The sequence below is a fragment of the Agelaius phoeniceus genome, chromosome Z (assembly GCF_051311805.1).
Source record: "Agelaius phoeniceus isolate bAgePho1 chromosome Z, bAgePho1.hap1, whole genome shotgun sequence".
Taxonomy (NCBI): Eukaryota; Metazoa; Chordata; class Aves; order Passeriformes; family Icteridae; genus Agelaius; species Agelaius phoeniceus.
In genome coordinates this window covers 85,036,768-85,055,017 of record NC_135303.1, presented here as the reverse complement: position 1 = coordinate 85,055,017, position 18,250 = coordinate 85,036,768, and the positions used below count along the sequence as shown (strand labels likewise).

Genomic DNA, 18,250 nt, shown 5'->3' with positions numbered 1-18,250 from the left:
CCTGTTGTTGGTTCCTGCAGAGAAGAGATCGGTGCCTAACCCTCCAGAAGGAAATTCTAGATGAAGGTCCCTCTGAAGGAGACGCCAGATGGGTTGGGGAGAGGGAAGGAACAATGAGGTGACACAGCTCTCCTTGCCTCTCACCGTTTTATTTGCAGACATCATTTTCACAGCTGCCCAGAGCCCCGTGCCACCCTTGGACAGCAAATCACGGCTCCCCCCTATTCCCGATTAATTAATTATGCAATTTAACACCGGAGCAACCCCTTCCTGGCTGCCTCACGGGATCGGTCGTGCCGTGCCCAGGGCGCCAGGTGAACAAGCACAGCCAACTTGCCTGTTTTGGAGGGTTTGTTGAAAAGAAAAAGGCTCTGCTTCCCAGCAGAGACTTGAGCATGGCTTCCACCTTCCAGGTGTAGCTGCTGGATGTGAATGAAAGCATTGACAGCCAGATATGTAGATACCCAGGAAAGTGTAGCACCATGCTGCATGCAGAGCTCCCAGGTTGCTTTCCACAACTTGGTCAATCCCCTTTTTTTTTTTCCCCCCAAATGAGGGACTGAGGTACAAAGAGGTTAATAAAAAATAAAACAACAATCTTGCTCCAAGCCAGGTGGTGCACTGAGTCAGGGTTCAGAGGAGAGAGCAGGGCTCCCCAGCCCTGCTCCCACACACTGGCACTGCTGCTTCCTGAGGGGAAGGGGGGACATGCACACCGAGACTGGGACTGTGCCTTGGCATAAAAAAAGCAGCCTGAAGAGTTGAGGGAAAACCAGAGAGAAATGGGACAGAGGAATGGCTGTGGGAACAGAGCTGGAACGAGCCCTGGGCTCCCCAAAACAGTGCCATCCCTTGGGATCCGTGTTAGCCCCACAGACCAGAGCTGCGGGTGCTCCCAACACTCACAACTCTTCACAGTGGCTGCAGTTTTTGGTCACTATTTTCTACGCAGCAAAAAAGAGACACAATTGAATTTTTGTTCTGTGCCAGGACCATGGGACACACCATGGGCCTGAGCCAGGGAAGTTTCCCAATGGCTCTCCCCTGCCAAGAAATACATGCACAGCACTTGCAAAGCCCAAAGTGCAGAAAGATTGTGAAGTGCAGGATGAAAACTGCTCAGCTGAGCACTCTGTCCCCTGTCACACTCAGCCCAGGGACAGAGGGACCAGAAATAAACTGCCTGGCATAACCATTCTAGGAGAGCCAAGTGGGGCCCTATGCCCTCTTGGGAGGGATGTGGGGCAAAACCTCCTCCCCAGCACTCCAGATTTCCCAAAGAGCCTTGGTTTGGACTAGGAGTCAACCCCCTCCTGGGGTTTTAAATCAGCAAACACAGCCCTGTCTGCTCTAGCATCAGCAGCATGATCTGCTTCCAAGGTCGCCAGGCCCTAGACTGGCATTAACTCTGTAATCCCCAGCATGCTCAGAAGAATGGCAGCCAAACAATCAGCTTGAGGGCAGCTGAGGAAGGCTGACAAAGACTGAAACAGTCAATGAAACGAAGCAAGAGCATCTCCAGTCCTTGGAAAACTCATCTTCGTGAATCTGAAATCTTTGGTGTAGCAGCCAGTCTGCCGTGTCCAAGCAGCCAGCACTCCATGGCATCTCTGCAGTGACAAGGATGCACTTGCAGCTCTTCCACTGCAAGTTTTGTTTAGTCTCTGGTGAGATAAGTGTGTCCTTTGATGAGGCTACAGCTCTGCTGTTCCCTCTGCTCTCCCTGGCCTCCCGGGACCATGAGCCCACACATGGCAGAGGGGTGGCATGGAGGGGTGAGGAGAGGATTCCCAAGCCCCATGTGAGTGCTCCAGCCATGAACAGTGGGCATGGGAAGGCTCAGCTGCACTGGAGTGACCAGTGAAAAGAGAAACAAGCCCCAGAGATGGAAGCCAAGGGGCCTGGGTGGCAGCTGTAGGACATCAGGGGCCAGTCCTACACAATCAGTGGCCACAAGGACTTCTGCCAGCACAAATACAAGCAGGCAGAAAGCTCCTGACCAGTTATGAGGTTACAGGAAGACCAATTTGAGCTCCAGCCTTGAGGTTTAGCAATGTGTGTTATCCAGATTAACCTCACACTAAATGAAAATTTACTGGGCAACTCCTACCTCCACCCCCTTCCTCCTCCCCATATCAATGCACCCCTTGTTCCTTCAGAAGCATATGGCCACCAGGCAGTCAGATTTCAGCAAATAACCTATTTTTAAGGGTGCCTAAGCCCATTTTAATTGTAGGCTGATGAATTCCTGTAGATTTCAGCTTCCCTCACTGTTTGCCACTAGCCCTTCCTTGTGCTAGCACTGGTGTTGTGCATCCAGGCAGTGAGGCAGGCCAGGGTGTGATGCCAGCTACAAACCAGCCCCTGCTTGTGACGGGTGAAATTGAGCAGGACCACAGAGCAGAGGACATGAGAGGCTGAGGTAGCAGGGCACGGCCAGCAGATCAGGAGCAGGCCAGGCAATGGAAACCTAATACAAGAACAGTTTAAGCCTCACTGGAATTGTATCTGAACAACTGTGCAGGCATTTTGCAGGGGTAAAATACAAAATTCCACCTGCCCTCAAGAGCCACAGCAACTGGGCACTTGGGAAAAATGGCAACAAATGAAATCATGAGAGAGATTTTCCCTGGGACTCTGCAGGGCAGAGGAGCAGAAAAGCCTGGAGTTATGCTAACAGTCTGCAGTAAGGGACTCAAAGAGGGGCAGTCATGGTGCATGAGTTAAAAATTAATGGGATTGGGCAAATATCATTGCAGAAATCCCAGGCAAGCAGTCCTTGTCTGGGACTTGTCTGGAAAGAGACAAAAGGTTTCATAGCACCAAGTAATGCCACACAGTGGTTCAGGGCAATAAGGAATCCCAGTTCCAATGGAAACTGCAGGAGGAATTGAGTTGGGATGTGGCCAGGCACCATGGTCACCACCCTCTACCTGTGCCCATAAAGAAAGAAACACCACGCCTCCTGACTTTGAGCAGTCAAGGGCATGTTTGGCATAGCTTACTTGTGACATGAAGTCTCACAGAGAATGCCAAGGCCAAGGGGGAGACAAGCCCCAAACATGGGATGATGGATGTGATTGACTGCATCTGATCCACAGCACCCAGCACACACACACAGACACCAGTAAGTTAAACCACTTCCCAGAAGAATTGGTGCCTGCTCCAGGCTTTCAAGTAGCTGTTCTCAGCCTCTGTAGCTCTTCTCCAAGAGAAGCTACTCCTGCATCTGGGACAGCTACTCCAGCTACTTCCTATTTCCTGCTGGCCAGGCCCAACATGGGTGTAAGCCCATATTGTGTCACTACATCCTCCTGCATCTTAACTGTTCACAGTAAACAGCCAGCATCCAGCAGCACACAGGCAGGAAGAGATCAAGAGCCTTGGCTGCTACCACCCAGCCCACAGGGACCCGGACAGGTTGAGAACAGAAGTGGAGAATTTCTGGTCTTGCACACAGCTGTCCCTGCTACCATTGGCCCAAGCTAAGCCTGCTGTAGAAGGCAGCCCAGAGTGCTCCCCACTGCACTTCACAGGGCTGAGGGAACCAGGAAAGTGGGACTGAGTGCAGGGCAAGAGAGGCCTCACTACAGAGCAACTGTCTGACTTTACAGAGGAGTAGCTGCCACCGAGGCTCCAGGAACCATGTGCATGGAACCATGTGCAGTGTGATTCCAGTGTGAAAACCGAGCATGTGAAAACAAGTGGGGGCTGTGGGACATTCCCTCCCCTTCCAACCTCCTCTCTCCTCCTCAGCTGGCTTCATCCCGTGAGTCTTTGCACAGTCAAAGTGACACCTTGCTGGCCACTGAAGCCTACCAACTGCACATTGTGGAAGGCATCAGGGAAGTACCAGAAAGACCCCCATTGGTGTTTCTCCAGAGGAGCACTTCAGAACTCTTGCTTCTTGGGCTCCTGCAGCAGAGTCCTCCTGCTGCCAGCAAAGCCCAGAGCGAGAGCTCTGACCTCCCCTGCTGAGAAACACCATCCCCATGAGCCAGGAGCAGTTGGCTCCAGTCCTTTTGTTCAGCACAGCAGCAGGGAGCTGGGCAGAATCCCTGGCTGCTGTGGGCAGGCACTCGTTTGCTGGCGGCTCGTGTACCCCTGCCAGCCTGAGGGAGGCAAGGAGACAAGCACAGCCTGGGCTCCCCACACCTCCAGGGCTACCTCAGCCGGAGCTGGCTGAACCAGGTGCTGACGGCACAGTCCACACGCATCACCAGGGAGATCCCCAGCAAGAGGCAGATGCTGCTCACCACAAAGCCCAGCGACTCAAAGAGGAACCTGCAGGCACAACAGATGCAGTTAAGGATACAACAGCCAGCATGACTGCAGAGACAGGATGCTACCCTCCAGTGGACTGATTTTCCTGACAATAAGAGGCTGGTAGCATCCCACATCCTAAAACCTGAATTACATTCACGCCACAGCAGTTGCTGCCTGAAACCTGTAAGCCAAGCACTCATCTGATTTAGAGGCCATACAGGACCTGTTGACTCAGGTGGGATTGTAAATCCCCCAGAGGTTAGGGCACCCTTCACACTGACTAGTTCAAAGGTTTGCTGGTTCAGCATTTCTGGGTTTATCACTTCTGGTCTCATATCCTTACCTTTGGCTCTCTGACTACAACATTCTCAGCTTCCAGGTGGGCTCTGTGTATCCTTGGAAATTCAGATGAAGAGAAACTTCTAGGCTCTAGCTCAAGTCTAGCTTCTGAATTTCAAGCAGGAGTTAGTTAGGGATATTCCTACAACCAGTACTAGGCAATGAGTCAGAAGATCAATCACAGGGTCTCTTCCAAAATTACTGTCTGTGAACTCTAGTCAAGGTGTCAGGGACATGAGTCTTAATCCAGCATCAGAGCAACTTCTGGGACTTACTTTGGGGCAAAGACCTTCCAAACCATGAGGTGTCTCCTGAGGATCATAGCTGCACAAACACAGGCCAGAAGCTGTGGGGAAGATCATGAAAAACAAGTTACAGTTGATTCTGGAGAGTCCTCCTGGGCACTATGTTCATATCTGAAGGTGGTACTAAACTGCACATGCCTGAGAGGCTGGCACAGCACACATCAAGAATGAGGATCCTAAAGAGGACTCCCTTCCATGATGTCCTCAAGTCAGGAAACACAAGCAGCTTTGGGGTACATGAAGGAGCTTGTGGGGCCAGGCTGGGGCAGCACAGGGGAGGGTTCACACTGTGGCTAACCTGACCTACTATTTCACTGAGAGGGGCACTGCTTCTCTCTGCTGCAGGGCTTGCCCCTTCCCTTGCACTGTCTCTGGTCTGACAACACAGGAGAATGATTTGAAGAGATAAATCCCAGAAAACTATTAACTTCTTTCACGGGACTAAAATTTCTGGTGTTTAGCTTCCTAAATCATTACAGCACATATGAAAACCAGAGCTGGTGTGAGATAGGAATGCTAAGAAAGACGGAGTAGGATTACAAGCCTGCAGCTCCTGAGCAGGCATATGGGTATGAAAAGCATCCTAATCCATATGGCAGCTTCCATGCCCTTCCCAAATCACAGAGCAAATGGCATAGCTGAGAAGGGACCTGCTCTTCCACCTGCAACCAGACACTCCACCCCAGGGCCTGTCTGTGTCCAGGCTGACCCCTTTCTCTCATCAGAAAACCCCACAGTTATCACAGCACACCAATTTCCTCCTAGACAACCCTTCCCACAGCCACCCTGCCTCTGCCCATACCTGTGCCCCAAGGACAAAGAGGTACTTCAATCCCAGCTGCAGCAGAGCAGTGGAGAACTCCTCTGGAGACTCCCGCAGCCTCATTTCCATCATGTGCTCCTCCACCTCCTGCAGCTCCTCCCGGGATTCCTTCTTGGGCTTCTTCCTCTGTGAGGTGGACACCTCACACACAAAGGGCCACAGCAGGAGCAGCGGGCAGCCAACTACCTCAAGGACAAAGGCACATGAAGTTATCAGAGCCCAGGAGGTGAGGAGCAGTCCAGGCTCTGCCATCCTGCCCTAGATGTACAGGAAGCACATACCCCAGCTCCAGGCCAGGCTGCTGTGGCCCCACAAGGGGAACAGCAAGGATGCTGTTGCTCAGCTGGTGCTGGAGCCTTTATTGCCTCGTGCTCAACCTACAGAGCCCCAGGTAAGGCACTGCAGTGAGCTGTGTCTGCTCAGGCTCCACAACCCAGGAAGAAATTTATTTACCTGCAAAGAGGATATGGGAGGCAAAGGTGTTGGCTCCCACCAGGACAGCAGGCAGAAGGTTTGTGCTGTGGTCAAGGTGGAAGCCAACAAAGGCTGCATTCCAGTGGATGGCTGGGAAAATAGGCTGGTGGCCTGTGGAATAGAAGAACTGTGAAGCAGCAAGGAGCCAGGAGATCACTGCATACCACGGCACTGAAAACAGCTCTGAGAGAATAAAAAACAAAAACAGAGGCAGGGGGTGAGGATATCAGCATCAAGGAACAAGACAGATCCATGGTCGAAAAAAGCATAGTGACCTTTTTTTCCCCAAGTTCCCTTTCCATGCTGGCTCTTTTAAGAGACAGGAAACAGTCCAGCTCCTCCCACAGATACAGCAAGGGGCCAGCACTCCCTCTGCTGGTGCCAGTAGCCTTGCTACTGCACTCTGTCAGCACCAGTGGGGTTAGATGACTGTTCACATCCTGGGAAGAAGAGAGCTCCTCTTCCTGACACTCCTCCCTCTCCCATGTTCACATCCCTGCTGCATGCATCTTTGTTCTACTAGAGGATTTAAGCAGCTCTAAAAAAAGCTAAGAGTATCCTGAGGACCAGTGCACCACTCCTTCCCAAGATCTATAAACTAGATCCTGCTTCTCCCACTGGAATTAAGGCAAGGTCACTGCAAGTTAGCCCAGGGAACACATCCAGTGGTTGCTCTACTGAGCCCAGACTCACCAGCATCTCCAGCAAGGCCTCTGGCACACGTGTGGATGTGCAGCAGCACAAAGGCCTCCACGAAGAGGAGCAGGAAGGCAAAGCTCAGCCGCTCGCTGTGCAGAAGCATCAGGAGAAAGCCCAGCAGGGTGAGGGCTATGACCAGGGCTGCTGAGTACACGCTGCCCAGCCCGTACGCTGCAACAGTGGCCCTGCAGCTTCCCTGCTCCAGCCGGCTCTTCTGAGACTCCTGCATCCTCTTGTAGATCTGAGGGATGACGTGGAGGAAGTCGACTTCGGAGCCAGGGACCCCCAGGTAGGGAGTGACAATGGATCCTTCTGACTCCCGTGTGTCCTTTGCAAACACTGTCATGGGATTGCACAGCAGGAGCAGCAGGCCCATGGATGCTAGTCCATAGACAGCCCTGGGAAAGACAACAACTGCAACCTGCACCAGCTCCTGCAGCTTGCCAAGAGAGTCATCAGCGCTGGAAGCAACGGCCCAGTAGCAGGCAATGCAAAGGACCACCAGTGGGAAACCCCAGCGCACGAAGAGCACGAGGGGGTCCGAGCTGTTCAGGTTGCCATAGTGCCTCAGCCAGCTCTGCACTGCATACACCAGCCCAGCCAGCAAGGCCACGCACACGAGGTAGAAGAGGTTCTTGGCCCGTGTGTTTCTCAGGCTGGCAAGTGGGGAGAGGAAAACAGAGGGCCGGCACTGAGGGATTTCTTCGCGGCACTGGTGGAAGAAACTGGAGAGGCGCACGCAGACCAGAAGCATGGCCACGAGGCACAGCAGGTACCAGATCTCTCTCCGGTAGGAAGAAATGCCAAGGAGCTGCTGCTTGGGACCTTCTGGCACAGTCAGGTGACCATCCCAGTGGAGCTTGCCTACTAGTAACATCACCAGTGAGGCCAGCAGGAACGGGGCCACCCGTGCCTCGGCCACAACAAAGCTGTCGGAGAACATAGCTCCACAGCGGAACACCAGAATGCCCATGGGGAAGGCCAGCCCCAGCCATGCTCGCAGCCTCTGCCTGAGGCCACCACTGGCCAAGGGTGGCTGACTGCCTGTCAAACGGGCTGTCTTGAGATGCTGGCCCCACCAGTGCCAGAAAAAACCCAGCTGAGAAGCAGCGGCTGCCCATGATGACACCAGGAGCAGATCCAGCCCCTCCTGGGTGAAAATGTGGACCAGCCATAGCAGAGCAGCCCCCACAGGGCCCCAGAAGAGCGGGTACAGGAGGCAGCTGCGACAGAGAGATTGTGAAGATGCAGCCAGCTCTGAGGCCATGTAGCAGAGCAAGCAAGAGGAAGCAATAAGGATGCAGCCCCCCACCATACGCAGGGGGTGGAAGCGGGCCCAGGACTGGGTACACACAGCCCGTGCCTCCCGCAAGTAGCGCTGGAAGCGACCGATGAGGCTTCCCAGCCTCGGCTTCAGCTCCAGAGGCACTGTCGTCCCCTGCACCTGGGTCAGGAGCTGTGTGTGCTCCTCCACAGCACTGGAGAAGAGCTCCTGCAGGTGCTGGAGCTGCTCTGCTGGCAGGTCCTGAGCCACCAGCGAGTAGGACTGCAGGAAGCGATCCACCTACAGGAGGAAGGACACAGGATCAGACAGCAGCACTGGGCAAACTGGGAATGGGATTCACTGTTTCACGCTGCCCCTTCATAATGGAAACAATCCCAGTTTACCAAACCCTGCCACCCAGGGATGTCACCATCAGGAAACTCAATCTCTCTTCCAAACTGACATCCCTCTCAAGACATACATCCTTAGCGACAGCCATGATGACTGCGGCAGCTACACCTCTGCTAATGCTGTGCAGAACCCCATAAGGGCTTTTATGGAGTATTTGGCAGCAATAAGACAAATGTCCTTCAGAAGGCCAAGTCATTGCTATTAAAGACTTGTTAATCTGCCCCATGTTGAGTTTTACAGCTTTGTCTGAGGAAAAACATCATATTAAAGAACTTATAGTGGATGAAACCAAACTGCTTCCCTTTCTTCAATAATAGCACATTAAAACACTGCACCATAGTTTTAAGAAAAACTCATTCTTTTTGCTTTCTACTTCAAGGCAACATGAACAGAGGCAGCTACGATCCCAAAGTCATAAAAGAAGTGTTACAGGGGCATTAGCAGGGCAGAGAACCTGCACAGATATCCATCTGCTTAGATCTCTCCAACCCTGAATTGCATCCGTAACTTCACACACCTTCCATTTGCTTCAGAGCACAATCAGAATCAGTCTGTCCCTGCCCATGGATGGCATACACATGCACTGGCTCTCTCATAGGCCTCCCTGGAATGCCACAGCTTCTTCAACACCACCATTATTGAGCCAGAAACCTCCTCAAACAATGAGTGCAAATATTTAAACAGGCACGACCTGATAATGCTAATTCCTAACAAATGATGATTGATATCCTCAGTGATTAATGGACGCTAACATACAGTATGATCTTTAAATGTCAGAGCACTCTGCTGCACTATAATTACAGAGCTGAGTATTTCTGTCTTCCCATCAGCAATCATTGTCTCCAGCTCCTCACTGGCTTGCACCAGGGGTGTCAAACTGGCACTCCAAGGAGCTGGTTGGGCACTGGAGGAATTATTCCTGTGCTCCCAGCAATCCAGAATCCCGCAAAGACTGAGTGGCTGTTGCAGTGTGATTTCCTGTTTTGCCTATCCCAACCCCCCCAGGTGTGCCAACCTTCCCCCTTCCCCTTTTGCCCTCCTGCTAAGAGCTTGTCAATCAATCTTAACATTCCAGCAAGGGCGTCGTGTGGTTGGCAGAAGTTCAAAAGATGCCCCTCAGGTCCGGGTTCATTGGCCTGTCCAAGCGTCTATATCCCTCGAGCCTTTCCCTCCTCACACCTGGTTGGTTCTCACCTGTCCCTCCCCCTCCCCTTGTCCCCGGGGGGGGGTTTAAAAGGACACGAGCCCATGTGGCCCGGAGTTCTATTGCGTGCTGTTACCACATTCAGAGGCCTACCACCCGGAAATAAAACTCTGGATTAAGACTCTACAATAGAACCCGCTCTTTTCTCTTCATCGTCATCTGAACCTTTTCCACCAGAGGTAAACTGAGTTCCTACTTTGCCTGGATTTGTTCTGAGTGCCCAGCTGCAGCATCCAGCTGGCCAAAGGTGTCTCTGGGGTGAAACACCACAGCTGCTGCCTTTGGTCTAGCAGCGAGGGCCAGACAAAGCCAGGCACGACACACCCGGAAACATCGGGATTAATATTCTATAAGTGGCCATTTGCTGAGATGCATGCCTTGCAATGCCTGTGGCAAAGCTGGGTCTGTAGCATGACCAAAGAGTCACAACAGATGGCCCTCACATCAGCCATAGAGGCTCTCACTTAGCCTGCCCCAATGCCTAGATTCTTTTATACTTGATGTAGAGACTCTCATGCAAGTTTTGTCAATCTGCTCCTGGGGTTCTGTATTTTGTTGTGCTTTGTGTAAATTGCTCCTTCAGTATCCTACTTTAGTATTAACTGTTACATGGTTATTTTTTTTTTTATTTGGTCTTTCATTACTGTTTTCATTCTTCCATTAATCTAGAATAGTTCTTTTGTTAACAGTGTTTCCCCCTGAAAACTGAAGCAGCATCAAAATCTCCACTTTTACTTTCAAATCTCCAATCACAACACTTGCCTCTGGTCATCTTCAGACTTGAGGAACCACCATCCCCTATTACTTAATCCACTTCTGACCATCTGAGTCCAGCCACCCACCACTTTCCCAGACAGTATTTGCCATACCACAGCACTAAACAGGTGGCTATCATTTCTCTTTAGGGAAAATGGAGCTGTCTTACTGGAGCAAACACTGCAAGGATGTAATGCTTCAAAATAAGTTCCCTATGAAGATAACAGCATGTCACCATCTCACCTCCACTGAACAGCAGAAGTCTGTGCTTAAAAACCCACTCCTTCTCCCCTCTAGTTCAATGGGAGGCTTACCACAGGCCATACCTGCTTGGCATTGATGTGATAGACTGAGAGCTGCTGCAAGGCTGCAGACACACCATCACTGTCCCCAGCAAACAGCTCGGCCATCACCTCCCCAATATTACTGTAGGGGATGGGCACTCCCAGCAGCAGGGCCACAGTGGGCACCAGGTTCACTTGGGGAATTGTTTCAGGCTCCTGGAGAGACAGGGGAGGAATCAGAAATTCAGAGAGAGCCCAGCAATGCAGCTTTTCACTCATTTGAGAGGACAGTGGGGAAGACATCCCTGTTCAAAGGTGAATCCAGGTAGAGGCACAGCTCTACCCTCCCCAAGAATCCTCTGGTGAGAAGCGTGTCTGCTGGAAGCTGCAGGTTGATGGAGAAGGCACTGGCTGTCCAACAGCTCACCTGGCCCCACACAAACACCCCTCACAGCTGTAGTGACCTGAACATGCATTCTGAACACTTCAGTCCTCTGTATGCTGTGTCAGCCCTTCCACTGCCCTCTAGAGACAAGGTGACAGACCTCCCACTCCTCTCAATCAAGGTGAAAAGGCTGGAAAGCAGCACCATGGAAAGAGACCTGGAGGTCCTGGTTGATGGAAAGATGAATGACAGCCAGCAGTGCCCTGGCAGCCAGGAGGGCCAAACCTGTCCTGAGGGCATCAGGCACAGCATCAACAGCTGGGCAAGGGAGAGGATTGTCCTGCTCTGCTCTGCAGAGGGGTGGCCTCAAGTCCTGGGGGCAGTTTTAGACACCAGAATATAAGAAAGATGCTAAGCTATTAGGAAGCATCCAAATGCCAGGAGTTCATCAGCCAGGAGCTGATGAACAGTCTGGAGGGGAAGCCATGTGAGGAGTGGCTGAAGTCATTTGGTCTGTTCAGCTGGGAGGACACTGGGGGGAGACCTCCTGGTGGTGTTCAACATCCTAACGAGAGGGAGAAGAGGGTCAGGCACTGATCTCTTATCTGTGGTAACCAGTGATAGAACCTGAGGGGATGGTCTGAAGCTGTGTCAGGATAGATTTAGGTTGGATAGTAGGAAAAAATTCCTCACTCAGGGGATGGCTGGGCACTGCAACAAGCTCCCCAGGGAAGTGGTCACAGCACCAAGCCCAACAGAGTTCAGGATGTGTTTGGACAATGCTCCTAGGAACACAGCATGATCCCTGGGGGTGTACTGTACGTGGCCAGGAGTTAGACTTGATGATCCTGATGTGTCCCTTCCAACTCAGCTTATTCCATGACAGACTCCCCATCCCTCTCATTCTAAACAATCCCAGTCAAACTCTGTAATCCCAGGGTGCAGTTTTCAGGCACCAACTGGGGCAGGAATAGCTAAAAGTCAGCTCCTCACCTCTGGAGGGCCACTGCCAAACAGGGGTGTCCTGCTGTACACAAACAGTGCTGCATTGACTTCCTTCTCGCTGTCGCCACCATGGTCTCCAGTTTCTGTCATGCCGTGGTCCCCAGCCACCAGAAGAAGAGTGTCATTCCCCAGGTGATCCACCAAGGACCTGCCACCGAGATAAGGAAGGTCAACTCGTCCCTGGGCAAGGGCTCCACTAGCCTAAGTGGAAGAGGATATCTCTCCAGCAAGCCTGCCTGCACCACAGAGGTAAAGCTCACAAACGGGTATGAGCAAAATGATATGAGCAAAAAAACCCTAAATGCTGATGCAGAACTGTAACAAGCCAGGGTCCAGGGTTGTTTTAAATCCTTCTTTTAACACCAAACTGAAAATTCAGAGCTCTAAGACAGAGTGGACTGATCTTGTTTGGAACCCCAGCAAACAGTGCTGTCAGGGATCGTGACAAAATGCAATTCAGAAGAAAGGCTCCTCCCAAAAACAGAATTTTAGGCTGCTTCTATCTGGGTCATGTATCATGTTATGTGGGACATCTCCCACTTCAAAGGAAAAAAGCAGGGATTAGTCCCTGAAGGATGCAGTGGGTATGACACAGTATATGCTGCGCTCTCAGATGCAGTAGGGAAAGTTCCCAACTCTTTCTAGCAGCAGAACTTAAAAGCAGCTCTAAGAATCCTGCAGCATTTTGGACTGAGACACATCTGCATGACTGAAATTTTTGTATCCCATCCTGCCCTCTGTCTGAAAGGTGCAGCTCATGGCTCTTTATGATAAATGCAGCAGCGCTCATTCCCTAGCCAGGGTCCTCCACCTGCTTCTCAAACGTTAGCCAGACCTCAGTGGGACAATCTCCGTGTTAAAGATGGAAAGAGAGAGGCTCAGTTACACTCCAGCTGCACTATCATCTCATGGTTTGGTAGAGAAGCAAGACCAGAGGGCAGCCTTACTTATGAAACCAAACCTCTCAACACTCATCTATGCAAGCAATACTGCCCATAGCTGGGGTTCCAGCTGCTGCTGGCCAAAGCTGTTTTCCATGTTAACAGGCTCAGTAAGCATTCCCTGTTGCCCTCTGCATCTGTCAGTTCCCTGGGAAGATCTCACCAGCCTGGCTGAAGGGAGAGGCCAGCTAGCAACCCCTCAGTGCCACGCTGATCACCTGAGCATCTCATTCATCTGGGTGAGCTTCTTTGCCATCTCAGGGTGGTCGGGTCCGTGTTTGTGCCCACAGTGGTCCACGCCAAGGAAGTGAGCAATCAGCACATCCCATTCACCGCTGTCCACTACAGAACAAAAGCAAACTTATTATGCACCAGCCTGGAATTCTGAGCCTGGATCCTCCTGCCAAAATTTCCTGGTTGCCTCTGGATATTGCTGTTTCTTCCCCTCCTGCCACTGTCACTGCCACCTCTTGAGGAAACAGATTCAGGTTTTAAGTCAGGCATGCTCTTGGCCAGAGGTTCCTGGGTGCAATGGCACGGGGACCTCAAAGCCTTGCAAACATCCCAGGATCCCTGGTTTTTTCCTCCCCTCAGGAGGGGAACAGTATAATGTCACCCAAGTCACCTTGAACTTACCTCAAGACAAAGCTGAAACAAAGGAATGCTCAGAAAAAGGAAAACCCAGAACTCCTATCCTTGCCTGGAGATATTTTAGGTTGGACCCATCAATGTGCCCCTCTGCATCCCAGGACATGGGCATGACACACCAACACAGTCCCTAGTTAGAGTTACCCTGGCCTCTTCCCTCTGCTTCAAGGCCTTGACACATGAAAACCAACATATTTGAAATTAAATGATGACCTGTAGCTCTCACACAAGGCACACAGGCTTGCCTGTGAAAGGCCACTGCACCTCTGATTTGCTTTTATTCAGACACAGGAAAATGAAAGAACATGTCCCTTGGTTCCAGGACCTCAGGGAGGTGGAAAACACCTATTTCATGCTTCACCTTCTTCCCATGACTAGGAATCATCAATGCTTTGCTGAGAGCAGTGCTATTTTTAGGCTTCTAACTTGTGTTTCCCCCAGAGCATTGTGTGCCTGCCTAGGCAGCCACGTATCAAAGGTAAGGTGCTCCTCTGTCTCCATCCTGCCAGTGTATTTTCTAAGACAGATGTAGAAGTCTAACCTCATCCCAAAAAGCTGTACTCTGTCCCAGACAGAGGAAAGGTATCTACAGAAATTGTCTGTGGGCTCCAAGAACTGGCTTATCTGAGGAAATCCAGCTAGAGCACTGTAATCCTAGGGCAGCAGTGTGTAACTGCCCAGTGTTCCTTTGTAACAGAAAAAATCCTCCAGCCCTACCTCGAATTTGCAGTAGGACTAGGTTTATCCATGCCCTGGTGAAAGAGCTACTTACCAGTTGGATAGAGATGCTGCAGGATCCCATCATCCACAGTGTGAAGATCCTTCACATTAAAAGAAGGGAAGAAATAGGAACGGAAGAACTTCTTTGGGAAGAGTCCTTCCCATGTGTCATCACCCATGAAGACCACTCTCCTTCCTGAGCCAGAGAAAAAGGAACCAATGAGAGATGAAGCCCTCCTGGGTTGTGCTGTGACCACAACAATACAAAGAGCCTGAGCAGACCCAGGTCAAAATCTGGAGCAATGGCTCCTCTCCAACCCACACTCAAAACTAAAACGTTCAGTAAAAAAAGACCATCTGTAAATTACTTTTACTACAGGGATGGACCAGCCCACAAGTACCTGTAAGCCCATAACTGCCCTCCCCACCAAAGCCACTGCATAACCTCAGAACTTATTGCTGACCTGACCCATCAGCCCTGAAGGAAGACTCCTGGGCCAACACAACACAGGTGGGTGCACAGGGTGCAGCCTGAACACATCTGGGTGCACAGCGTGCAGCCTGAAGCAGACAAAGCCTCACCCAAGGCCTTTGACCCCATTGCAAAATGCAAGGCAGCAGGTGATGGAGTAGAAGATGTGAGTCCTGCACTCTTGCTTTTAAACACAATGGTGATGGTGCTCCAGACACGGAAAAGAGAAGGCAAAAGCACTCATGCTTCCCTCTGCCCTTGCTCTCCTTGCCCTGCCTGTCATCAGCCAGCTGTGTTTCCACAGAGCCTCTTCAGCCTGGAAGCAAGGAACCTTTTTCTCTGAGACTGCTACTCTGCCACAGGATATGCTGTGATCATCATTTTGCCTCAAATGACTCACTGCATTTGCCCACCTTGCTCACACAAAGTCACGTCACCTTAGCCCACTATGAGCCTTGGGAGGAAGTCTCTCTGGGTAACAAACCACTGTGGCCTGTCCTCTCCCCTCTACTCCATTATCCCACCATAACAAGCCCTTTACAGCTGCACTAAGCACCCCCAGCAGCACCAAACCACGATGAAAATGGGATGAGGCTGCTGCCTCATGGCTGCAGGCAGCTGTCCAGGCAGGCTGGCTGCCTGAGAGTCACCCCCACAGCACACCTGGCACCACCTGGCACACCTGGCTCCTCCCCTGTCACATGCCTCACACAGCACCACCTTGGCAATCCTACAGGCATTCCTGGGGGTGACCTTGGGACAAACACCACCAGTGCAGCCACTTTCACCTGCTTTCTTGTCATCTTTGAAGATGATGAAGATAAAGTCATGGTCACAGCTACTTCTCACTGCCAAAGCAAGTTGACAATGCCCTGCCTGCCTACCTGACCCTGCCTGGGGTAACTCTCATTAAGCAGGGAGAAAGAATCAGCTCACAGGGGGGATCTGTTGTAAGGAATGCCCTTCCCAGGGAGAAAGTAATCAAGGTTTGGAATACAGGTCAAACTGAGCAGAGGTTTGCACGTGCCCTGTCCCAGAGGGCTGCTGCCTTGCCCACAGTGACAGAATCATAGAATGTTAAGAGATTGGAAGGGGCCTTAAAAATCATCCAGTTCCAAGCCCCCTCCCATGGGCAGGGACACTTCCCAGTAGATCAGGTTGTTCAAGGCTTTATTCAGTGTGGCCTTGAACACTGCATAGATGGGCCATCCACAACCTTCCTGGGAATCCTGTTCCAGTGTCTCCTTATAGTAAAGAATTTCTTATAATATCTAACTTAAACTTCTCTGTCAATTTGTACCCATTGTTCTTCATTCTACCAGTACAGTTCCTGACAAGGAATTCAGTTCCAGCTTCTCTGTAGGCCCCCTTCAGGTACTGGAAGGCTGCTATGACGCTGCAATACAATTCTCTTCTCCAGGCTGAACAGCCCCAGTCACAGAATCATAAAGGTTGAAAGAGACCTTCAAAACCATCCAATCCAATCATCCACCCACCACTATAAACCCTAAACCACACTACCCAGCAGGAGATCCAGATGCCTCTTAAGCACTTCCAGGGATGGTGACTCCACCATCTCCCTGGGCAACCTATTCCTATGCCTGTGAAAAAAAAGTGGTTTTATATCCAGCCTGAAACTCCCCTGCCTGAGCTAAAGGCCAGGAACTCACCATTCTGCACCAGCTGTGCCAGCAGGTTGTCCTCCTGGATGGCATAGGAGGCAAAGTTGCTGCCCACGTCGATGAAGGTGGGCAGGGAGCCGGTGGTGAGGCCCTTGATGCGCTGCATGGTGGCCGTGGGGGGGTCGGCTCGGAAGCGGTAGAGGCGGGCATGGCGGGGCTGGGAGGTGGCCAGCTGGTGCAGCACACCCAGCTTGTTCTCGTAGGGCAGCGGGCTGGCCTTGGCAGGGTCAAAGCGGGCAAACTCAAAATGGAGGGCGTCGATGATGACGAGCACGGCCTTGGAAAAGCGTTGGGGAGCCCAGCAGGAGCCTGGCGGGAGGCTCTGCCTCTCCCAGAGTGGAGGCACGAGTGGGTCTGAGCAGGAACTGCTGCTGGCAAGCTCGATCCGGGTGAGCAGGAAGCCACTCATAAAGAGCCCGATACCAGCAAAAAAGAGAAAGCAAACCCAGGCCAGGAAGAGCACCACTGGCCACCGCTGCATCCTAGAGGGAAGGACAGGCAGGCTCAGTCCCCAGCGGCTCTACCTGGGCAGGCACTGCTCCCTCCCTGCCAGCACCCATACCTGGCCCAGCACCGCTCCCTCCCTACCAGCACCCATCCCTGGCCCAACAGGTCCCACACCAGCCTGTCCCGCAGTAACCCACATCAGCCTGCCTTGACTTTACTTGGTCCCACTCCGTGTCCGGCAACTGCCCCACGCACTTCCTTGTATCCCCTCCTGAACGGGAGCCGAGTCCTGCTCCCTCCCGACTGCCCAGCGCCCTCTCGGCACCCCCTGCCCTTCTCCGGTACCCCCATCCCCTTCCCGACCCCTCATTCCCCTTCACACACCCCCATTCCCCTTCACACACCCCCAGCCCCTCCCCTGCACCCCCGACTCCCGATCCGCCACTTCACACCAGCGGTACCCTTGTGTCCCCCGCGCTTCAGACTCCTCTCCCGGCCCCCCAGCCCCATTTAGAGCCCCCAGACCCCGCTCCCGTCCCGTCCCACCTGCGGCTCCCGGCGCCCGTCGCTCCCGGAAGCGCCGCGTGTGGCGCCGACCGCGCTAGAGCGGCACCGCGGGGGGCGGCGTGGGGCGGCAGCGCCGCCTGGCGGACAGGAGGTCCCAGCGCGCCTCCCGGCACCGAGGCACACTCATAACCGCAAAGTGTTGTTTTAATTAATCAAGTAATTAATTAATCGACAGAGGCGCTCCCCGTCCTGTGCTGAGCGCTGTGAGGAGCTCGCTGTGGAGAACGCACAGTCACGCACTGTAGGGCAGCTTCTGGGAGCTGACAGAGGAGGGGATGATGAGAGCAGCTCACACTCCCAGAGAGGGGATGCACTGAGACAGGACCTCACTTCTTAAGTTTCTTCTCACTTCGTAAGAGTGAGGTCCCCAAATTCACAGAATCATAAAATGGTTTGGGTTGGACATCTACCTTGAAGATCATCTAGTTCCAACCCCCTTGCTGTTAGCAGGGACACCCTCAACATGACCAGGCTGCTCAGAGCCTCATCCACAACTTCCCAGAACAACCTGCGCCAGTGCCTCACCACCCTCACAGGAAGAATTTTTTTGTAATATCT

At 52.3% G+C, this 18,250-nt stretch overlaps 1 protein-coding gene across 2 annotated transcripts; it reads right to left on the bottom strand.

The window, feature by feature from the left end:
• Positions 1-130: 130 nt before the first annotated feature.
• PIGO (phosphatidylinositol glycan anchor biosynthesis class O) lies at positions 131-18,227 on the bottom strand. Of its 2 annotated transcripts, XM_054652230.2 has the most exons (11): positions 17,672-18,227; positions 16,667-17,160; positions 14,577-14,720; positions 13,375-13,498; positions 12,204-12,363; positions 10,868-11,041; positions 6,901-8,470; positions 6,187-6,390; positions 5,713-5,915; positions 4,881-4,951; positions 131-4,284 (listed from the first exon to the last, which is right to left on the bottom strand). In XM_054652230.2, exons 2-11 carry the CDS (start codon positions 17,157-17,159, stop codon positions 4,164-4,166), a joined length of 3,264 nt encoding a protein of 1,087 aa, XP_054508205.2. In that variant the 5' UTR covers position 17,160; positions 17,672-18,227; the 3' UTR covers positions 131-4,163. The 2 variants fall into 2 exon arrangements, with proteins under 2 accessions (XP_054508205.2, XP_054508206.2); XM_054652231.2 differs by lacking the exons at positions 131-4,284; positions 4,881-4,951 and having other exon boundaries at positions 5,738-5,919.
• Between the last annotated feature and the right edge of the window lie 23 nt (positions 18,228-18,250).